The sequence below is a fragment of the Pseudophryne corroboree genome, chromosome 4, assembly GCF_028390025.1.
Source record: "Pseudophryne corroboree isolate aPseCor3 chromosome 4, aPseCor3.hap2, whole genome shotgun sequence".
NCBI classification, from domain to species: Eukaryota; Metazoa; Chordata; class Amphibia; order Anura; family Myobatrachidae; genus Pseudophryne; species Pseudophryne corroboree.
Window position 1 is genome coordinate 478,987,243 of NC_086447.1, and position 24,923 is coordinate 479,012,165.

Genomic DNA, 24,923 nt, shown 5'->3' on the forward strand with positions numbered 1-24,923 from the left:
TGAGGGATCAATGCACTAAAAGAAACTGTCCTGTTGACACATCAGCGTGTGTTAGTTTGTATCAGTCAATTTGTAACTGAAGCACGCTGAATAGTAAAGGTGTAGCGGCAGATATCAGCTTGTAACAGAGTGTCCGATTACTTCCCTGATGGAAATCCCGGTGTGGTCCTACCCTCGATAACCGAGCGTCCTCGGTTGTTATGTTGTGCACGGGGAGTGCCTCTTGTGTCACCGGCTGTGGCTTGCTTCACAAACACAGGGGGATACGATGTAGCGGACTTGCAATGCTGATACCTGATTTGGCGGTCGTGCTGATGTTGACGGCGGGGTGAGCAGATAGCAAAGTCCCGTACCGACTCCCGCTCTGCTACGCTATACACCTGTAGGTTGATGGAAAGCACTGCTGCAGCTTCATAAAATGGGCGGAGACTGACGCGTTTCGTCACGAAATCACGTGACTTTTTCAAAGTGATACCTCCTCACCCAAACGGAGTTACTTTTAAAAGCATTAATTAGTATCCTCAGCTGTAAAGTTAACAAAGGTTGTAAGCACCTGATTACCCAGCGATTTTTACCGGCTCTGTGAAATGATTTATATGATATTGTCTAATCAATGATTACTTACATTATCTAAGAACTTATCTCTAGTTTCAATCAATGCATAAACCGGAGACATTTAACAGAGACATTTAATGGCTGATCAGAAAATAATGAAAAAAAGAGAAATATATATAAATATAATGAGTATTATCAGAAAAAATATCTGTATGTATATCCAAAAACATACATATATATGTATAAAGATTGAATAAAAATACTGAGTGTATATAAATAAGAATAAGAATGAAAATAATAGCAGAAATAAAAATAAAAATTAAAAATAATAAAATGAAAATAAAAAATGAAAAATTCATATTGCGGACCAGAGTAGGCAGCAACATACAATTGTTTACAATGATAAGATACACCTATTGCCAAATAGATTAAAATACATGATAATAATCACATATCATACATTCCAATTTAACCAAAAAGAATACTAACCCACTTATTTCTAATAAGGAGGCCATTAACCACAGTAGAAAGGTATTGTTATATGTCTCAATATAGGACTGAGACGGATTCGCAAGTCTCAGAAACATATAATTGGCCATGATCGTGGAACCCTATTATTAAAATAGGAGACCATAAATAAAAAACCAAAACATAAATAAGAAGTCACATATAGAATTAAAATTAAAAAATGGATAAATAAAGCAAGAAAAATGGAGGAGGAGGGAAGAAAAAGCAAAACTAATGCACAGAAGATCTAAAGATCTATCTCTATGGTCTCATTGAGACCTTCAGGAACAAGAGTTTTTAATTTATGTATCCAGTAGTTCTCTCTTATACACAGTTTTCTGTGTCTATCACCCCCTCTTTTAGTGGGTTTAATATGTTCAATACCTATCACTGTAATATCCTTTACATTCTTATCATGATGTTCTAAAAAATGTCTGGAGACACTGTGGAACAAAAAACCATTTGTAATGTTCCGCTTGTGTTCCAAAAATCTTATCCTCAATTTTCGCGTTGTCCTCCCAACATAGATAAGACCGCAGGTACAGATTAAAATGTAAATAATATACGTGCTATTACAGTTAATGAATGATTTTATACTAAACTCTTCATATGTTGATGACTCAAAAGTATGTACCTTATTTTTAATAAAGGAACAAGTGGTGCATTTATTCTGTCCACATTTATAGCAACCCATAGGTTTTGAGGGGAGCCACTATGTGGACTGATGTTGAGTTCCAGTTTCTCCCCCTCTTTTATCTGTAAAAAAACTGGGTGAAATATATTGCTGTAGATTTTCAGATTTCTTGAAAATCACGGATGGTACATCCCCAATCTCAGTTCTAAGAATTTTATCTGATAGAAGAATTGGAAAATTATTAGTCATTATTCTTTTTATTTTTTTAGCAGCCATGTTATATTTACAGACAAAATGTGGATTACCTTTGTTGGAAAATGAGTTTTTAGTTCTATATATCAATAGATCATCCTTATTTAATTTACTAGCCTTTTCCATTGCTGAATCAATGAGAGGTTTCGGGTAACCTCTCTCTAGGAAAGATAAACTGAGTTCATGAGCTTGAACCTCATAATCAATATAGCTACTGCAATTGCGTCGTAAATGGCGCAATTGACCAAAGGGGATATTATTTATCCAGGGTTTAAAGTGCATGCTGTTATAATGCAAAAAATTATATTTATCTACCTGTTTTCTAAAGGTTTTAGTGACAATTCTATCATTGACTATGGACAGGGCTATGTCGAGGAAGGAGACCGAAGTCCTGTTTATAGTGCACGTGAACTGTAAATTAAAATCATTGTGGTTTAACTGTGTAGTGAAATCTTTAAAATGTGAGAAATCCCCATCAAAAAAAATAAAAAAATAAAATAAAAATAAAAAATAAGCAGGGACCAGGGAGGATTTCTTCCAGTTGATGAGCCACCCGTGGGCTTGTAGAAACCGGACCGTCATATCCAGATCACGCAGGAGAAGATCTGGGGAATTTGCCAGGATTAACAAGTCGTCCAGATACGGCAGTATCCTGACCCCTTGACGGCGGAGTACCACCGTCATCACAGCCATAACTTTGGTGAAGACTCGCGGAGCCGTTGTTAAACCAAAAGGTAACGCCCGAAACTGGTAATCGAGGTTGCCAATAGCGAACCTCAGGTATTGTTGATGTGACACTGCTATAGGAATATGCAGGTAAGCATCCTGTATGTCCAGGGAGACCATGTAGTCCCCAGGTTCCAAGGCCAGAACTACAGAGCGAAGGGTTTCCATATGGAACTTGGAAACCTTCACAAACTTGTTCAGTGCCTTGAGGTTGAGAATGGGCCGGGAGGACCCATTCGGTTTCGGGACTAGAAACAGCGGAGAATAGTACCCGCGGCCCCTCTGAGCAAGAGGCACCTGTACTACGACTCCTGTATCCAGGAGGGTCTGTACCACCGAATGCAGTGTGTTTGCCTTGGTCTGGTCCGACGGGACGTCTGTCTGGCAAAATCGATGAGGGGGTCGTTTTTGAAGGCTATGGCGTAACCTCGAGTGACGACTTCAGATACCCAGGCATCTGAAGTGGTCTTCAACCATTCCTGGGTATACCCTAGAAGCCGGCCCCCCACCCTGGGATCCCCCAGGGGGAGGCCCGCCCCGTCATGCGGCAGGCTTATCGGTCTTGGCTGCTGGCTGACGGGCAGCCCAGGCTCTTTTGGGCTTCGGCTTACCAGGTTTGTAAGTGAGGGCCTGCTTATGGTACGCCTGACCTTTTGCTTTACCTGAAGGACGAAAGGGGCAAAAGGACGTGCCTTTGGCCTTTGACACAGAAGGAGCTGTATTAGGCAGACAGGCAGTTTTGGCAGTAGCCAAGTCAGCCACTATCTTATTTAAGTCCTCCCCAAACAGAATATCCCACTTGAAAGGGAGTACCTCCAGGGTTTTTCTAGAGTCCAGATCCACAGACCAGGATCTCAGCCACAATATCCTGCGAGCCAGGACTGACGTAGTAGAGGCCTTGGCTGCTAGGATATTGGCATCAGAAGCTGCCTCTTTAATATAGCGAGAAGCTGTGACAATATATGACAAGCATTGTCTAGCATGGTCAGAGGAGATTTCAGCCTCTAACTCCAAGGCCCATGCTTCAATAGCCTCTGCCGCCCATGTAGCTGCAATAGTGGGCCTTTGTGCAGCACCCGTGAGGGTGTAAATGGCTTTTAGACAACCCTCGACACGTTTATCCGTAGGCTCTTTTAGAGGCGTGACGGTAGTGACAGGTAGAGCTGAGGAAACCACCATCCTAGCCGCATGTGAGTCTACTGGAGGAGGCGTTTCCCAATTCTTAGACAGCTCTGGCACGAGGGGATAGCGAGCCAGCATCTTCTTTTGAGGCACAAACTTCGTACCCGGGCTTTGCCAGGGTTCCTGACGTATATCCACTAGGTGGTCAGAGTGAGGTAAAACTTGTTTAATCACCTTCTGATGCTTGAACCTATCTGGTTTCTTAGGAGGAACGGATGGCTCGGAATCATCCGTAATCTGCAGAATTAACTTAATAGCCTCCAAAAGATCAGGAACATCCACATGTGAACTACCCTCCCCAGCAGCCGTATCGGAGTCAGAACCTGTGGGGTCAGTGTATGTGCTGTCTTCATCAGACGAGGTGTCAGTGACAGCAGTGGATTGTGAGGAGACGAGCGCTCGCTTAGAGGACCTCTTGGACTTAGGCGAGCGTTGGTCAGACTTTTTAGTAGTCAGGGACTGGTTCAACTTCTTTAATTGAGCAGATAAATCGTCCGCCCACGGCGGGTTATCTGCAGGGACCACATACGGTTGTACCGGCATTGGGGGTCCCATAGGGGGTATTAGTTTATGAACTAGCATATGCAGAAGCGTGGAAAAAGCGGCCCACGGAGGGTCAGTATATGCCTCCGTTGCCACAGTCCCACTGGGGGGCAAGGAGCCCCCAGAACCAGAGCCCACAGCTGTTATATTCTACCTATATGTGCCTGTGGCTTCAGCAACACCAGTAGTGTATTCCGCCCCAGACCCGTTACCCTCAGAAGCAGACATGATATAACTTGCAGTATGAGGTAACACAGTACAATTATTAGCAGCACTATATCCCTAAACCCAAAGCCCTTCGCAGTGTAGTGAGCACCAGCAGAAATAAAGGAGAGATATGGTGACTAAATCACAGAGAAAAATACGTAATACAGTATATCTTTGTGAAAATCCTATATTAAATAACACCTGACGCACCAAGCCCCCTCAGGTTATAGAATATAGGGATAGCAAGTTGAGTGAAAGACACGAGATGGACACCACTCAGCTATCAATGCACACACAAATAGTCACAGTTTGTACAATGCAGAGGTTATTACTGACAATAATACTGCACTGGACTAGCTTACACAGCTATATAGTCAATAGATATAACACTACACAGTAATAAACTGGATGTATATCACAGGGTAATTGTACTATAAACCTCTGACTAAATGCACTCTTTCTTACTAACACTGACTAAAAAGGCAGGTAGAATACTTAAGTGTCATGTAAAGGCACAGCGCTGACAACCAGGCGGCTTTACATAGGAGGATTTGCCCAAGCAGTCCCAGGAACAGTGAACTGAGGAGTAATGGCGCCGCAGACACTGACAGGGAGTGAGGAAAGACACAGATGCAGCTCCAGGGCGGGAACACTTGCTGGAAATGGCACCCTGGGGCTGGGGCTTCAGGTCTAAGCCTTATCCCCCTTGCTGGCATAACCACCGGGTACTGTGGGCGATATTAAAATCGGTTTTAAGAGAAAACCTGACCTGCGCCCATGCCCTGGTGATCTAGTGGGATCGACTGTACTGCCAGTGTCCACCGCCAGCGCGCGCGGCCCGCCTCCCACTGACCGCGCCGGATCACGATAAAGATCGGGTCCCGCGAGCGGGACCCACTTACCACCTCTCGAAGCGCGGCCACGCGATCCTGGAGAGCCCCAGCCGTGTGTGCCTAACGTGAAGTAAACCGGAGCCTCCGCTGTAGGTACCTGGCAACCAGGGCTCGGGAGTGTACAGCGCCGCTGGGGAGAGCTGGAGCTGCAGCAGAGTATGTCAGAAGACATTTACCCCTGCTGCTGCCCTTGAAGTCTTCACTTTTTACCTCATAAAAAGCTTTTCTTAGGGCTGATTGGAGCAGCCCCTCTGTTAAGTGCCTGCTTACTGCAGCACCAACTAACAAACTGAGCTATTGTGCTGGGAGGCGGGGTGATATAGGAGGCGGCGCTGTGCATTCTGGGAACAGTCAAAGCTTTGAGCCTGTTGGTGCCTCGGATCAAGATCCTACTCTACACCCCATTGTCCAGACTTGTGGAACCCAGTGTACCGCGCAGCAGAAATTAGTGTTAATAGTTTCTTTTCACCAATTAAAAAAAATGCAAGTGAATGAACAGAATAAAAATCTAAATCAAATCAATGTTTGGGGTTACCACCCTTTGCCTTCAAAACAGCATCTATTCTTCTAGGTACGCTTGTACACAGATTTGAAGGAACTCTGTAGGAAAGTTGTTACAAATATCTTGGAGAACTAACCACAGATCTTCTGTGGATGTACTGTAGGCTTTCTCAAATTCTTCTGTCTCTTCATGTAATCCCAGACAGACTCGGTGATGTTGAGATCAGGGTGCCATATCATCACTTCCAGGACTCCTTGTTCTTCTTTACGCTGAAGATAGTTCTTAATGACATTGGCTGTATGGCTGGGATTATTGTCCTGCTGCAGAATAAATTTGGAGCCATTTACACGCCAAATCTGAAAGCATTGCATGACGGATAAGTACCTGCCTGTATTTCTCAGCATTGAAGCACAAAGAAACAGGCAACATTGAGGACCATAGACGCAATGGTCGGCAAAGGAAACTTTGTGCATCAGATAAAAGACACATGCTTACTTCCATTTGAAATTGGAAGATGCAGCAAGTGCCATCAGCTCGGGATTGGCAGAAACCAGTAGGAACCATGTGTACCCATCTACTCTTCTGAGAAGTCTGGCCAGAAGTGGTCTTCATGGAAGAATTGCGGACAAAAAGCAATACCTACGTGGAAACCAGGCCAAGCAATTCATCTTTGCATGAAAACGGAACTGAGGTGCAGAAAAATGGCAGCAAGTGCTCTGGATTTATGGGGTTAAAATTTGAGATATTTGACTATAATAGATGACAATTTGCTTGCCAAAGGGCTGGAAAGCGGTACAATAATGTGTCTGCAGGCAACAGAGAAGCATGGTGGAGGTTCCTTGCAAGTTTGAGGCTGCATTTCAGCAAATGTTGGGGATTTGATCAGGGTTAATGGTGTCCACAATGCTGATAAATACAGGCAGGAACTTATCCATCATACAATACCATCAGGGATAAGTCTGATTGGTTCCAAATTTATTCTGCAGCAGAACAATAACCCCAAACATACAGCCAATGTCAGTAAGAACTATCTTCAGCGTAAAGAAGAACAAGGAGTCCTGGAAGTGAAGATATGGCCCCCACAGAGCCCTGATCTAAACATCATCAAGGCTGTCTGGGATTACATGAAGAGGCAGGAAGATTTTAATAAGCCTACATCCACAGAAGATCTGGGGTTAGTTCTCCAAGATGTTTGGGACAACCTCCCCACAGAGTTCTTTTAAAACCGGTATGCAAGTAAACCTAGAAGAATTTATGTTGTTTTGAAGGCAAAGGATGGTCACACCATATATTGAATTGATTTAGATTTATCTTCTGTGCATTCACTTTCACTTCTATTTTTGAAAGCATTCTTACTTTGCAGCATTTTATTCCACACCTGCCTAAAACTTTTGCACAGTACTGTATACATACACACATAGAGAGATAGATAGATAGAGAGATAGATAGATTGATAGATAGATAGACAGAAAAAACACACACTTGTCTGGCCTTTAACTCTGCCATCTGTGCCATGGAAGGAAATAACAATGATTTTTCTCTTTATGAAGATATGCCCAGAGGAAGACTAAGGAAACTATGTATTAATCAACTCTAAAATATGATAACTGGTCGTTGCTTCTTGACAACTTACAGACTGTTATGTATAAGTAAGAGTCCTCCAGTTCAGAGTACCCCTGATCTTTCCCGTCTACTATGAGGAAAAGTACAAAATTGAAAAATTGGCCAATTAGACCTCACCTGCATGGATTTTTCAGTTTTGACCCTAGGGAATTCCAGAAACTGCTAACAGTCTGTCTAAAGATGAAAATGTATGTATCCGAGAGGGAATGATTGAAATTTTAGCCAATTCCTCTGTCATTCCTAACTCAATATATGGAGTCAAAAATTTAACCCAAGCTGGTTAATAATATTCCACTTTTAATGGGAAAACCTTTGGTGGATATAATAAACAAATCACCTCACAACCAGCATGAGGATTCAAATGCCACTAGGCAATTTGCACTGGTACCTAGAACAGGTGAAAACCACCTTACGGAACTATTCCTTGCTTTAGACAATGTGACAAAGAGGAAAAATAGGATTTTAATACCTACCGGTAAATCCTTTTCTCTTAGTCCGTAGAGGATGCTGGGGATGCTTCAAGAACCATGGGGTATAGACGGGATCCGCAGGAGACATGGGACTGGCTCCTCCCTCTATGCCCCTCCTCCAGACTCCAGTTATAGGAACTGTGCCCAGGGAGATGGACATTTTGAGGAAAAGGATTTATTTAATTTTTAAACTAAGGTGAGATACATACCAGCTCACACCTCAAACACGCCGTACAACATGGCATTCAACAACAACGCACGCAACGGCATGACCAACATCAGCCACAGACTGACTGTACTTAACTCAACATGAGTGCAACCAAACCAAACTGCAGATACAGTACGCACTGGGACGGGCGCCCAGCATCCTCTACGGACTAAGAGAAAAGGATTTACTGGTAGGTATTAAAATCCTATTTTCTCATACGTCCTAGAGGATGCTGGGGATGCTTCAGGAACCATGGGGTTTATACCAAAGCTCTAGAACGGGCGGGAGAGTGCGGATGACTCTGCAGCACCGATTGACCAAAAAAGAGGTCCTCCTCAGCCAGGGTATCAAACTTGTAAAACTTCACAAAGGTGTTTGATCCCGACCAAGTAGCAGCTCGGCAAAGCTGTAATGCCGAGACCCCCCGGGCAGCCGCCCAGGATGAGCCCACCTTTCTGGTAGAATGGACTTTCACCGATTTCGGTAACGGCAATCCTGCCGTAGAATGAGCCTGCTGAATTGTATTACAGATCCAGCGTGCAATAGTTTGCTTGAAAGCAGGAGCCCCAATCTTGTTGGGAGCCCGCAGGACAAACAGAGCCTCTGTTTTCCTAATCTGCGCCGTTCTGGCGACATAGATTTTCAAAGCTCTGACCACATTGAGAGACTTCGATTCCGCCAAGGCGTCAGTAGCCACTGGCACCACAATAGGTTGGTTTACGTGAAACGAGGAAACCACTTTTGGCAGTAATTGCTAACGAGTTCTCAACTCCGCTCTATCAGCATGGAAGATTAAATAGGGGCTTTTGTGAGACAAAGCCGCCAACTCAGAAACCCGCCTTGCAGATGCCAAGGCCAACAACACGACTACTTTCCAAGTAAGGAATTTTAACTCAACCTTACGTAAAGGTTCAAACCAAGGAGATTGCAGGAACTGCAATACCACATTAAGATACCATGTTGACACATGAGGCACAAATGGAGGTTGGATGTGCAGCACACCTTTCACGAAGGTCTGAACTTCTGGAAGAGAGGCCAATTCTTTCTGAAAGGCCAAAATTTGTACTTTAATAGAGCCTAACTTTAGGCCCACATCCACACCTGCTTGCAAAAAATGGAGCAAACGCCCCAGCTGAAATTCTTCCGTAGGAGCCTTCTTGGATTCACACCAAGACACATATTTCCTCCAAATACGGTGGTAATGCTTTGCCATTACTTCCTTTCTAGCCTGAAGAAGTGTGGGAATGACTTCACTGGGAATACCCCTTCTGGCTAGGATTTGGCATTCAAGCGTCATGCCGCGGTAAGTCTTGATACACACACGGACCTTGTTGTAAGAGGTCATCCCGTAGAGGAAGAGGCCAGGGATCTTCTATGAGCAACTCCTGAAGATCTGGATACCAGGCCCTCTTTGGCCAGTCTGGAACAATGAGTATCGCCTGAACCCTTGTTCTTCTTATAATCTTTATCACCTTTGGAATGAGTGGAAGTGGAGGGAACACATAGACCGACAGAAACACCCATGGTGTTACTAGGGCATCCACCGCTATTGCTTGAGGGTCCCTCGACCTGGAACAATATCTCTGAAGTTTCTTGTTGAGGCGGGACACCATCATGTCTATTTGAGGAATTCACCAATGACTTGTCACTTTTGCAAAGACCTCTTGATGAAGACCCCACTCTCCTGGATGGAGATCGTGTCTGCTGAGGAAGTCTGCTTCCCAGTTGTCCACTACTGGAATGAAGACTGCTGACAGAGCGCTTGCATGTCTCTCCACCCAGCGAAGAACTTTCGTGGCCTCGGCCATCGCCGCACTGCTCTTTGTTCCGCCCTGGCGGTTTATGTACGCCACTGCTGTAATGTTGTCTGACTGAATCAAGACGGGCAGACTGCGAAGAAGATGTTCCGCTTGCAGAATGCCGTTGTAGATGGCCCTTAATTCCAGAATGTTTATGTGCAGACAAGCTTCCTGGCTTGACCATTTTCCCTGAAAGTTTCTCCCCTGTGTGACTGCTCCCCAGCCTCGGAGACTTGCATCTGTGGTCACCAGGATCCAATCCTGAATCCCGACCCTGCGTCCCTCCAGAAGGTGAGAACTGTGCAGCCACCACAGAAGGGAGATCCTGGTCCTGGAAGATAGGATTATTTACCGGTGCATGTCCAGGTGAGACCCGGACCACTTGTCCAACAGCTCCCACTGAAACATCCTGGCATGGAACCTGCCACATGGAATGGCCTCGTAGGCCGCCACCATCTTCCCTAGCAACCAAGTGCATTGAAGAACTGACACTTTTGCCGGTTTAAGAATCTGTTTTACCATGTTCTGTATTTCCAGAGCCTTTTCCACTGGAAGAAAAACTCTCTGTAATTCTGTATCCAAAATCATACCCAGGAACGACAGCCGTGTCGTCGGAACCAACTGTGATTTCGGCAAGTTTGGGAGCCAACCATGTTGTTGCAGAATCGTCAGTGAGAGAGCAACATTCTTCAGCAATTGCTCCTTGGATCTCGCCTTTATGAGGAGATCGTCCAAATATGGGATAATCGTAATTCCCTGCTTGCGCAGGAGAACCATCATTTCCGCCACAACCTTGGTGAAAATCCGTGGTGCCGTGGACAGACCAAACGGCAACGTCTGAAATTGGTAATGACAATCCTGAACAGCAAACCTCAGGTATGCCTGATGTGGAGGATATATGGGAACGTGTAAGTAAGCATCCTTTATGTCGACCGACACCATAAAATCCCCCTCCTCCAGACTGGAGATCACTGCTCGGAGAGATTCCATTTTGAATTTGAACTTTTTCAGATAGAAATTGAGGGATTTTAGGTTCAGAATCGGCCTGACTGAGCCATCCGGCTTCGGGACCACAAACAGACTCGAATAAGAACCCTCCCCCCGTTGTGACGGGGGTACCGTGACAATGACTTGATTTTGACACAGCTTTACTATACTACCTCTCTTTCTAGATGAGAAGCTGGCAAGGCCGATTTGAAAAATCGGTGAGGGGGCACGTCTTGAAACTCTAATTTGTACCCTTGGGTTACTATTTCTAATATCCAAGGATCCAGGTCCGAGTGTATCCAGACCTGACTGAAGAGTTTGAGACGTGACCCCACCGGTGTGGACTCCCGCAGAGGAGCCCCACCGTCATGCAGTGGATTTGGTAGAAGCCGGAGAGGACTTCTGCTCTTGGGAACTTGCCACAGCCTGTGACCTCTTTTAGCCACTGACCTCTTTCCCCGTCCTCTTCCTCTCGCAGCAAGGAAGGAGGACCCTCGTCCTTTTTTGAATTTATTGGGCCGAAAGGACTGCATCTGATAGTGGGGCGTTTTCTTCTGTTGTGCATAATCTTTACTCTTATATTGTTGTAATTATTGTTGGGTCTGCAGACCACTACTATTTAAGCTCCCAATGAAGCAGCAGTGACAGCAACTCCATTTGTTTTGGTGTCTTGTGGTACAGTAGTTTTAGTGGAATGAGGAAGAACCTGGGGGGTTGTCTCAAAATTAAACTAGGAAGACAAAAATTATCTAACATCAGACCGGAATGAAGATGAAATTTTTGTCAAATGCCACCAAAATGTAGAGCCAACTGCTGAACAGCCTCTCCAGCAACTTGGGGAGACGGATGCAGAAAATATATGCGATGTGCAGAAAACCAAATAACGTATCTAGAATAGTTGATAAGCATTTTCTCTAATTTTAACATAAATGGAGCTACAGATGCTTCCTCATACATCCTTGCTGCAGTCACACCAAACAGCTCCGTTTAAACAAAAGAAAATGCAACATCAAAGGAAGGAAAATTGGATTCATGACTAAAATTATGTAGGAATTGCAGTTTGAACTGGGAGTGGGGGCCAATTTAACGTGCAGATTAGCACTATCCCTTAGAGCAGGCTTTTTCAACCAGTGTGCCGTGGCACACTAGTGTGCCGCGACCAGTTGCAAGGTGTGCCGCGTTGCCAGAGCAGCTTCCTGCACCTTCAGAGTGAACTGTTGGCCAGGGTTTTCTTAGAGGATCAGTCTTGCTCTGGCCATGAGCTATGCCTTGAAGACGCGGCGGTGTGATATCATAGGTCACGGCCGCCGTGTCTCACCACCCAGCCAGCCCACCTGCCTGCATACACATATTCCAGTTCCTGCCTGCATACACAGCTTTCCTTACCCACCCACATCCACACCTGCCCCCCCCCCACCCGCTGCTCCATATTCGCAGCACTCCACTATGAATAACCCCCACCACTGAGGGACAGGGAGGAGAACAGCTGACCGGTAGGGGCTAATATTTGTTATTTTATTTCTCCTGTGGGGATTTATGTGGGTAGAATAAGGATTTATGGATTTATTGGGGTAACAATGTGAATAATTCATGTGAGGAGCAATAGGATTTATGTAGGGCGCAATAGGATTTATGTGGGGAGCAATGTGATTGTTTTTCTGGGTAGGCCAATGTATGTGTGGATTTTTTTTTTACTGTGACGGCCAGTGTGTGTTTTTTGTTTTTGTTCTGTGGGGAACTGATGGTGTGCCTTGGCAATTTTAAAATATTGTTTGGTGTGCCGCGAGTAAAAAAAGGTTGAAAATCACTGCCTTAGAGCAACGTGTGCAATATTGTTGGTTGATGAGCTCTGGAGAGCTCGAGAAGAGAAAAGAACGAAGGTAAAGTAAGATATCCAGATTCTATCAAGCACCATATTCTCAAGGAAATAGGGCAGCTCCATAGAATGCACTAAGAAAGTAGCACAGCCAAATTAGCTTAAAATCAGGGATACCCAAACAAGCCCCATGATACAGCCTCTGTAGGCATGGCCACCATCAAGGGTGAACTACCGGTACAGCAGTCCTGGGCCCGGACACTATGACAGAGTAGGGAGGGACTGGCCCATTCCTACCACCCGCTATTGCCTATCTACCTGCCCGCAGGACTATATGCCAGCCCTGATGGAGGGCAGCGGTCCTACCGCCAGCCGGTTACTGCCTGGTGCCGCTACACAATAAATTTATTATGTGATGTGACATCATGACGTCACGCTGCGCCACTGGAGAAGAGAGGGCCACGTGCCTGCAGAGCAGCCGGCAGGGTTGCCATCAGGGGAGGGTACTACTGCGCCTGAAGCAAAACATTTCCACCAGCTTGCCGACCGAAGTACTAACACAGCCCCCCCCCCCAGAAAAATCTGACACTCCACCCATATCGATCTACACTCCTCGCCCTTGCCCATCCGAAGTTACTCCTTCAGAACATGGATGACCCCGGAGCAACCCCAGTCTGCTCTCCGAGAAATGATGCATCATTTCAGCAAAGACATTCCTGAGCTCTGGCAATGAGCAGCTGCAGTATAGGAGCTCTATGCTGTCTGTATCTGTATTGTCCCTTAAATTACATAACCTTACCCCCAAGTGCAATAACAAGGCATTGTTACATCTCGTCACCACCAGCTCTGGAGTGCATCATGGTTCTGCGTTTTATGCTGCGGGGGCCATGTAGGTGAGGGTACCTTTCTGTATAACATGGTGGTCAGAAACAGAAGGGGTGCTGGCTGGAGCTGGAGAGACACTTGGGGGTAGGAGACATGGAAGAAGGCTGGCTGGTGAGACACAACGAGGCTGGGGCTGCAGTAACATAGGGGATGAGGCTGAAGAAAACTGGGAGGGTGAGCTGGAGATTATTTGTAATTTGCAGTATTACTGGCACATTCCTAATTCTTTTGACCCCAACACAGCTGTGCTAGTGCACATGTACCACTGGGGGAAGGAGGCGGGCACCACAGACTACTTTGTCAGTCCCAAGCCTCACAATTTCTGATGGCAGCCCTGTCTGTAAGGCACAATCCCTGATTCTAGGGCATTTCTTCTGCAAAATGAACGGAGACGTGTGATGATAAAGGAATTTAAAGCCATAGGGCGTGATGTGGACAGGAAGAAACTGAAATTAAAAGAAAAAAGACACAGCAAAATATTCATCTTAATTGCTGTGATCAAGCCCAATCATGAAATGAAGTGGTGATCCCAGATGTCGAAATCTATACGACGCCGTTACAAACTGAAGCATATTCTGCATTTTTGGCATAGGATTTAAAGGGTGGTATTCAAATGATATATCATGTCCAATATCCTTTGTAAAGTAATCCCCGTTAGCATATCGCGCCCATAGTAATAGGTTTTCGTATAAAGGGTTGGGCGTCTCATTACCCCAGGGGTAGCGAGCTGAAATGATGATACCACGCCCATCAGCAGAAACAAAACGGGTGTGGAAGGGGGCGGAAAGAATTGAATACTGTCCAAAGAGTTTGTTTTTCACAATGTAATACAGTTTTTTTTTTTTTTTAAATGTATTCATTTTTAATGAAAAGCAAAAAACACTTACCCAGTACATCTTTATCATGCTCTGGTACAAGTTCTTTCCAATTGGATTCTCCAGGATCACTGAAATCTATGTTAATTAGTTTGTAGTTTGGGGCATTTCTGTTGGTTTTAAATGTGAAGACCGTCCCTTCATTTGTTATATATTCATATTCTGCTTCAAAATTATCTATTAGTTTTACCCATGGAAGTATTCCTGCAGAAAAGAAAAAAAAAGAAATTACACATGCATTACATATATACTTATATAACATTTTTATCAACCTTTGTTTATCAATATATCGTGCACCACATTTTGATAATTCACATCAGACCATGCCCTAGCGATTTGCGCTTTTCAAATAGGTACCTAGCACTGACACGCGTGTGGTGTTGGACAGAAGCGGGAGAGACTAGCGAGGATGCCAGTGTCAATTCCAAAAGACCACATAGATACATATTCAGTGCTACAGTACTTCACCAGGCTGAACCTGAATTCATTTTGTGAGCAGGACTATTATGTATTATTTAAACTCTGGTAAGTGTGCTCAAAGTCTTACTACCAGCATTTTATGTTTTTTAAATCAATGTTAGTTGATTGTTTCATACAATGTTGCACTAGTTCTCTTAATTTCTATCGATTGGATACTACAACATACTGTACATTTAGTGATAGTATTTATTTTGGCCATTATTGCATGTGATGTGCCTTATTTGGGAAGACTAGGAAAAACGTAATGCCCTCAAAAGCCTTCCCATTGGTTAAAGGATCCACATGTACATTTCCATATTTTCACAATAAATTAAATATTTCCATATCTGATCACTATTAGATGCTTTAAGTGCCACCTTTTTGCAATTTGTTATAGCTGTAGTGTCCTCTAGGTGAGCGGACATCAATTATAACCGTATAAAATAATCATGATCCATTCGAGCTTACAGAAATTTTCTAGCAAACATGGTACAGGTTGAGTCTCCCATATAATAAATGCTTAGGACCAGAAGCATTTTGTATATGGGATTTTTCTGGATTTTAGAATATTTGCATATTCAATGCATTCTAAATGCATCCCTGTAAGAAGGTATGGATCCATTTAGGATGCAGTGAAAATGCAATTATTCTCATTAGCGGTGCAGCAATGTCCTTAAAATCCGCTGGGGTAGGGGGGAAACCTCTGAGGTCCGGCTAACAGTAGGGCCAGCAAGCCAAGGACCAGCGGTGAGGCACACTAGATAACATGGACAGAGCCCAGCAACCAGGGGAACAGTGGCTGAGGCGCATCAAGACAGCCTGGAGGGAGCCCGGTGGGGTCATCAGGCTAGAAAAAAAAAAACACTATCTGACCTGTCACATGATGTCAGTGCCATGTCAGCCCAAAATATTCTGGTTTTCTGAATATTTTGGTTTGCAGAATAACTGATATGGGAGACTCAACCTGTAAGCTAGTCAGAAGCTAATTAAACTTACATGTAGGTTTCTAGACAGAGCCAATGGCTCCAGCACAGTTAGAAAGAAATAGACAATTATTCATATATCAAAAAGAAGACAAGAGGGCACAGTATAATACTGTTATTACCCCTTTCAGAAAGGATTGCACGTACATAAAATCACCAATTTGCTGGCATATCAACAATAATAAGAATTTACTCACCGGTAATTCTATTTCTCGTAGTCCGTAGTGGATGCTGGGGACTCCGTAAGGACCATGGGGAATAGCGGCTCCGAAGGAGACTGGGCACAACTAAGAAAGATTTAGGACTACCTGGTGTGCACTGGCTCCTCCCTCTATGCCCCTCCTCCAGACCTCAGTTAGGAAACTGTGCCCGGAAGAGCCGACACAATAAGGAAAGGATTTGGAATCCCGGGTAAGACTCATACCAGCCACACCAATCACACCGTACAACTCGTGATACTATACCCAGTGAACAGTACGAATAACAACTGAGCCTCTCAAACAGATGGCTCCCAACAATAACCCTTTAGTTAGGCAATAACTATATACAAGTATTGCAGACAATCCGCACTTGGGATGGGCGCCCAGCATCCACTACGGACTACGAGAAATAGAATTACCGGTGAGTAAATTCTTATTTTCTCTGACGTCCTAGTGGATGCTGGGGACTCCGTAAGGACCATGGGGATTATACCAAAGCTCCCAAACGGGCGGGAGAGTGCGGATGACTCTGCAGCACCGAATGAGCAAACTCAAGGTCCTCCTCAGCCAGGGTATCAAACTTGTAGAATTTAGCAAATGTGTTTGAACCCGACCAAGTAGCAGCTCGGCAAAGTTGTAAAGCAGAGACCCCTCGGGCAGCCGCCCAAGAAGAGCCCACTTTCCTCGTGGAATGGGCTTTTACAGATTTAGGATGCGGCAGTCCAGCCGCAGAATGTGCAAGTTGAATCGTACTACAGATCCAGCGAGCAATAGACTGCTTTCAAGAAGGAGCACCCAGCTTGTTGGGCGCATACAGGATAAATAGCGAGTCAGTTTTCCTGACTCCAGCCGTCCTGGAAACATAGATTTTCAGGGCCCTGACTACGTCCAGCAACTTGGAATCCTCCAAGTCCTTAGTAGCCGCAGGCACCACAATAGGTTGGTTCAAATGAAAAGCTGATACCACCTTAGGAAGAAATTGGGGACGAGTCCTCAATTCCGCTCTATCCATATGGAAAATCAGATAAGGGCTTTTACATGACAAAGCCGCCAATTCTGACACACGCCTGGCCGAAGCCAAGGCCAACAGCATGACCACTTTCCACGTGAGATATTTCAGTTCCACGGTTTTAAGTGGCTCAAACCAATGTGACTTAAGGAAATCCAACACCACGTTGAGATCCCAAGGTGCCACTGGAGGCACAAAAGGGGGCTGAATATGCAGCACTCCTTTAACAAACGTCTGAACTTCAGGCAGTGAAGCCAGTTCTTTTTGGAAGAAAATCGACAGAGCCGAAATCTGGACCTTAATGGAACCTAATTTGAGGCCCATAGTCACCCCTGACTGTAGGAAGTGCAGAAATCGACCCAGCTGAAATTCCTCCGTTGGGGCCCTTCTGGCCTCACACCACGCAACATATTTTCGCCATATGCGGTGATAATGTTTTGCAGTCACCTCCTTCCTAGCTTTAATCAGCGTAGGGATGACTTCCTCCGGAATGCCCTTTTCCTTCAGGATCCGGCGTTCAACCGCCATGCCGTCAAACGCAGTCGTGGTAAGTCTTGGAACAGAGAGGGTCCCTGCTGCAGCAGGTCCTGTCTGAGCAGCAGAGGCCATGGTTCCTCTGATATCATTTCTTGAAGTTCTGGGTACCAAGCTCTTCTTGGCCAATCCGGAACAATGATTATAGTTCTTACTCTTCTCCTTCTTATTATCCTCAGTACCTTGGGTATGAGAGGAAGAGGAGGGAACACATAAACCGACTGGTACACCCACGGTGTCACTACAGCGTCCACAGCTATCTCCTGAGGGTCCTTTGACCTGGCGCAATATCTTTTTAGCTTTTTGTTGAGGCGGGACGCCATCATGTCCACCTGTGGCCTTTCCCACCGGTGTACAACCATTTGGAAGACTTCTGGATGAAGTCCCCACTCTCCCGGGTGGAGGTCGTGTCTGCTGAGAAAGTCTGCTTCCCAGTTGTCCACTCCGGGAATGAACACTGCTGACAGTGCTAACACATGATTTTCCGCCCATCGGAGAATCCTTGTGGCTTCTGCCATCGCCATCCTGCTTCTTGTGCCGCCCTGTCGGTTTACATGGGCGACCGCCGTGATGTTGTCTGACTGGATCAGCACCGGCTGGTGTTGAAGCAGGGGTCTTGCCTGACTTAAGGCAGTGTAAATGGCCCTTAGTTCCAGAATATTTATGTGTAGGGAAGTCTCCTGACTCGACCATTGTCCCTGGAAGTTTCTTCCCTGTGTGACTGTCCCCCAACCTCGAAGGCTGGCATCCGTGGTCACCAGGATCCGGTCCTGTATGCCGAATCTGCGGCCCTCTAGAAGATGAGCACTCTGCAGCCACCACAGCAGCGACACCCTGGCCCTTGGAGACAGGGTTATCAGCCGATGCATCTGAAGATGCGATCCGGACCACTTGTCCAACAGATCCCACTGAAAGATCCTTGCATGGAACCTTCCGAATGTAATTGCTTCGTAAGAAGCCTCCATCTTTCCCAGGACTCGCGTGCAGTGGTGCACCGACACCTGTTTCGGTTTTAGGAGGTCTCTGACTAGAGATGACAACTCCTTGGCCTTCTCCTCCGGGAGAAACTTTTTTCTGTTCTGTGTCCAGAACCATCCCCAGGAACAGTAGACGCGTTGTAGGAACCAGCTGCGACTTTGGAATATTCAGGATCCAGCCGTGCTGTTGTAGCACTTCCCGAGCTAGTGCTACTCCGATCAACAACTGTTCCCTGGACCTCGCCTTTATAAGGAGATCGACCAAGTACGGGATAATTAAAACTCCCTTTTTCCGAAGGAGTATCATCATTTCGGCCATTACCTTGGTAAATACCCTCGGTGCCGTGGACAGACCAAACGGCAACGTCTGGAATTGGTAATGACAGTCCTGTACCACAAATCTGAGGTACTCCTGGTGAGGAGGGTAAATGGGGACATGCAGGTAAGCATCCTTGATGTCCAGTGATACCATGTAATCCCCCTCGTCCAGGCTTGCAATCACCGCCCTGAGCGATTCCATCTTGAACTTGAACCTTCTTATATAAAAGTGTTCAAGGATTTTAAATTTAAAATGGGTCTCACCGAACCGTCCGGTTTCAGTACCACAAACATTGTGGAATAGTAACCCCGTCATTGTTGAAGGAGGGGTACCTTGATTATCACCTGCTGAGAATACAGCTTGTGAATCGCCTCCAGCACTGCCTCCCTGTCCGGGGGAGCTGTCGGCAAGGCAGATTTGAGGAAACGGTGAGGGGGAGACGTCTCAAATTCCAGCTTGTACCCCTGAGATACTACTTGTAGAATCCAGGGATCCACCCGTGAGCGAGCCCACTGGTCGCTGAAGTTCTTGAGACGGGCCCCCACCGTACCTGGCTCCGCCTGTGGAGCCCCAGCGTCATGCGGTGGACTTAGAGGAAGCGGGGGAGGACTTTTGTTTCTGGGAACTGGCTGTATGTTGCAGCTTTTTCCCTCTACCTCTGCCTCTGGGCAGAAAGGACACGCCTCTAACCCGCTTGCCTTTCTGGGGCTGAAAGGACTGTACCTGATAATACGGTGCTTTCTTTGGCTGTGAGGGAACATGGGGTAAAAATGCTGACTTCCCAGCTGTCGCTGTGGAAACGAGGTCCGAGAGACCATCCCCAAACAACTCCTCACCCTTGTAAGGCAAAACTTCCATGTGCCTTTTAGAATCTGTATCTCCTGTCCACTGCCGAGTCCACAATCCTCTCCTGGCAGAAATGGACATTGCGTTTATTTTAGATGCCAGCCGGCAAATATCCCTCTGTGCATCTCTCATGTATAAGACAGCGTCTTTAATATGCTCTACGGTTAGCAATATAGTGTCCCTGTCTAGGATATCAATGTTTTCCGACAGGGAATCTGACCACGCAGCTGCAGCACTGCACATCCATGCTGAAGCAATAGCCGGTCTCAGTATAATTCCTGAGTGTGTATATACAGACTTCAGGATAGCCTCCTGCTTTCTATCCGCAGGCTCCTTTAGGGCGGCCGTGTCCGGAGACGGTAGTGCCACCTTTTTTGACAGACGTGTGAGCGCTTTATCCACCCTAGGGGATGTCTCCCAACGTGACCTATCCTCTGGCGGGAAAGGGTACGCCATTAGTAACTTTTTAGAAATTACCAGTTTCTTATCGGGGGAAGCCCACGCTTCTTCACACACTTCATTTAATTCATCAGATGGGGGAAAAACCACTGGTAGCTTTTTCTCCCCAAACATAATACCCTTTTTTGTGGTATCTGGGGTAATATCAGAAATGTGCAACACATTTTTCATTGCCGTAATCATATAACGAGTGGCTCTATTGGAATGTACACTAGTCTCATCGTCGTCGACACTGGAGTCAGTATCCGTGTCGACATCTGTGTCTGCCATCTGAGGTAATGGGCGTTTTAGAGCCCCTGATGGCTTTTTAGACGCCTGGGCAGGCACGGGCTGAGAAGCCGGCTGTCCCACATCTGCTATGTCGTCAAACCTTTTATGTAAGGAGTTGACACTGTCGCGTAATTCCTTCCACATGTCCATCCATTCAGGTGTCGACCCCGCAGGGGGTGACATCACATTTATCGGCACCTGCTCTGCCTCCACATTAGCCTCCTCATCAAACATGTCGACACAGCCGTACCGACACACCGCACACACACAGGGAATGCTCTGACTGAGGACAGGACCCCACAAAGTCCTTTGGGGAGACAGAGAGAGAGAGTATGCCAGCACACACCAGAGCGCTATATAATGCAGGGATACACACTACACACAGTGATTTTTTCCCTTATAGCTGCTATAATACACAGTTTGCGCCTAAATTTAGTGCCCCCCCTCTCTTTTTTACCCTATTGAGCCTGGTAACTGCAGGGGAGAGCCTTGGGAGCGTCCTTCCAGCGGAGCCGTGAGAGGAAATGGCGCCAGTGTGCTGAGGGAGATAGCCCCGCCCCCTTCTCGGCGGACTTCTCCCGCTTTTTTCAGGATATTTTTGGCAGGGGATTTTACACATATATAGTCTTACTGACTATATTACGTGTTTGTTTGCCAAGCTAAGGTACTCTTATTGCAGCCCAGGGCGCCCCCCCCCCCAGCGCCCTGCACCCATCAGTGACCGGAGTGTGTGGTGTGCATGGGGAGCAATGGCGCACAGCTGCAGTGCTGTGCGCTACCTTAATGAAGACCGGAGTCTTCAGCCGCCGATTTCCTGGACGTTCTTCTGGCTCTGCAAGGGGGACGGCGGCGCGGCTCCGGGACCGGACGACCGAGGCTGGGCCTGTGTTCGATCCCTCTGGAGCTAATGGTGTCCAGTAACATAAGAAGACCAAGCTAGCTGCAAGCAGGTAGGTTCGCTTCTTCTCCCCTCAGTCCCTCGTAGCAGTGAGTCTGTTGCCAGCAGATCTCACTGAAAATAAAAAACCTAAATATACTTTCTTTTCTAAGAGCTCAGGAGAGCCCCTAGTGTGCAACCAGCTCGGCCGGGCACAAAATTCTAACTGAGGTCTGGAGGAGGGGCATAGAGGGAGGAGCCAGTGCACACCAGGTAGTCCTAAATCTTTCTTAGTTGTGCCCAGTCTCCTGCGGAACCGCTATTCCCCATGGTCCATACGGAGTCCCCAGCATCCACTAGGACGTCAGAGAAACTCCTCTCCACCGTAGTGTAAAACTGTTGATTTTTTATTTACTCGATAACAATAAACCAAAGTGTCCTCCCATGATATATACTACCTCTACATATAATGATATATAAAGTGATGTATAAAGTAATGTAGAAATTGATACTCTATAATATATATACAGATGTAGCCACCTTTGTCTTGACCGATTCTCCGCCTAGACGTCCGTTTAGTCACGCTAAGGCGATAGCTGAGTTTAATCACAGGCAGGCGCGTTGAGGCGATCTAGATACTCAGCATGCATTACACATCTCCACCACTGGGTGGCTAATGCTCCACTAATCCAGTACTTTCGATCGTACAGTATAGCGGCGGATTGATCTACCTGTACCTGTACAGCTCTGGCAATTGGTCAGTGACGACTGTAATGTTAATACTGTAGGCGTAACGGGAGGCGGTGGAAAAAGATGGTGACCTACTGTAGAGTACTGTATGTGTATGGAGACGCAACTAATTGTGTAAAAGGAAGAATGTACAGTACAATGTATAAACACCGTGCTTTTAAAATACATGAGCGTCTGAGTTCCCTACGGCATAATGGGAATGGAGGGCTAGCAGGAGGCGGTGGAAAATACCGTGCTTTACAAATGCGAGTGTCCGAGTCCTCTAAGGCATAAACCAACACCAATGGGGTGGGGGCCGGGCGCTGTTTGCAGTACTTTTACACATGAAATTGTGAATCTCTCATGAGGCATCGTGGGCTAGGGGTGAAGGCTCCCACCTCCCACGATGAGGGTCCAGGGTTCGAGACCTGATGTGCCTTCTTTTTTTTTTTATTGTAATAATACACTGTATTATTTTATTTTCATTGTAAGACAGTCAATGGAAGGATGCACACAAGTTTCATATAAATCAGAGTAGATCTGCAGGAGCGATTCTTTACGCTAAATGCATCTACACAGCGGTAATGAGTAGAAATGAGTGTATTCTGAGTGAGCAAAACAGTGCAGTAGATCTTCGGCGTTTGTGTATTGCACAGGACCTGAATTCCCTCCCTGTCCACTGCATGATCTGTGCAGGCTCCCAGGGGGGAAGGGCGATGGGCTAGCAGGAGGCGGTGGAAAATACTGTGCTTTACAAATGCGAGCGTCTGAGTCCCCTAAGGCATAAACCAACACCAATGGAAAGGAAGGGCCAACCTTCTTTTTTAATGTGTTCCCGTGAACAAGCACAAACAGCTAAATAGTACCCTAATAGAACATACTGTACAGAGATACTAAGTACGGTGATTTGGCATCCGGTAAAACAGCTGTTCATGCTAATTAGTACACTAGTAGAACATACTGTACAGAGATACTAAGGATGGTGATTTGGCATCTAGGAACTTTCAGAGGAGCTTTTATCTCTCTCCATTATACATACAAAGATTTAACTTGCAACTGTACGTTACAAGCTGTTCGTGCTAATTAATACACTAGTAGAACATACTGTACAGAGATACTAAGGATGGTGATTTGGCATCTAGGAACTTACTGAGGAGCTTTTATCTCTCTCCATTATACATAGAAAGATTAAACTTGCCACTCTACGTTACAAGCTGTTTGTGCTAATTAGTACACTAGTAGAACATAGAGTACAGAGATACTAAGGACAGTAATTTGGCATCCAGGAATTTAGGGAGGAGCTTTTATCTCTCTCCATTATACTTAGATAGATTACAATGGAGAGATTAAAGCTCCTCCCTAACTTCGTGGATGCCAAATCACTGTACTTAGTATCTCTGTACAGTATGTTCTACTAGTGTACTAATTAGCACGAACAGCTTGTAACGTACAGTGGCAATTTTAATCTTTCTATGTATAATATAGAGAGATAAAAGCTCCTCCCTAAGTTCCTGGTTGCCAAATCACCATCCTTAGTATCTTTGCATAGTATTTTCTATTAGGGTACTTACTAGCACAAACAGCTAATTAGTACACTAGTAGAACATAGAGTACAGAGATACTAAGGACAGTAATTTGGCATCCAGGAATTTAGGGAGGAGCTTTTATCTCTCTCCATTATACTTAGATAGATTACAATGGAGAGATTAAAGCTCCTCCCTAAATTCGTGGATGCCAAATCACTGTACTTAGTATCTCTGTACAGTATGTTCTACTAGTGTACTAATTAGCACGAACAGCTTGTAACGTACAGTGGCAATTTTAATCTTTCTATGTATAATATAGAGAGATAAAAGCTCCTCCCTAAATTCCTGGTTGCCAAATCACCATCCTTAGTATCTTTGCATAGTATTTTCTATTAGGGTACTAATTGGCACAAACAGCTAATTAGTACACTAGAACATATCTTTGCATAGTATTTTCTATTAGTGTACTAATTAGCACAAACAGTGGTAATTAGGGTACTAATTGGCACAAACAGCTAATTAGTACACTAGAACATATCTTTGCATAGTATTAGTTAGTGTACTAATTAGCACAAACAGTGGTAATTAGGGTACTAATTGGCACAAACAGCTAATTAGTACACTAGAACATATCTTTGCATAGTATTTTCTATTAGTGTACTAATTAGCACAAACAGCTTGTAACGTACAGAGGCAATTTTAATCTTACTATATATAATATAGAGAGATAAAAGCTCCTCCCTAAGTTCCTGGTTGCCAAATCACCATCCTTAGTATCTCTGCATAGTATTTTCTATTAGGGTACTAATTAGCACAAACAGCTAATTGGTACCCTAATAGAACATACTGTACAGAGATACTAAGTATGGCGATTTTGTATCCAGGAACTTATTAAGGAGCTTTTATCTCTCTCCATTATACATAGAAAGATTAAACTTGCCGCTGTACGTTACAAGCTGTTCGTGCTAATTAGTACCCTAATAGAACATACTGTACAGAGATACGAAGTATGGTGATTTGGCATCCAGTTAAAAGCTGTTCGTGCTAATTAGTATACTAGTAGAACATACT

The 24,923-nt window shown here is 45.3% G+C and overlaps 1 protein-coding gene across 1 annotated transcript in view; it reads right to left on the bottom strand.

Annotated features, from left to right (window-relative positions):
- Nucleotides 1–24,923, bottom strand: part of PREP (prolyl endopeptidase) — a 354,821-nt gene that overhangs the window by 131,743 nt on the left and 198,155 nt on the right. Inside the window, exon 8 of the mRNA XM_063917051.1 lies at nucleotides 14,677–14,868. Within this exon, the coding sequence (XP_063773121.1) occupies nucleotides 14,677–14,868 (192 nt within the window). The remainder of the gene's footprint in view (nucleotides 1–14,676; nucleotides 14,869–24,923) is intronic.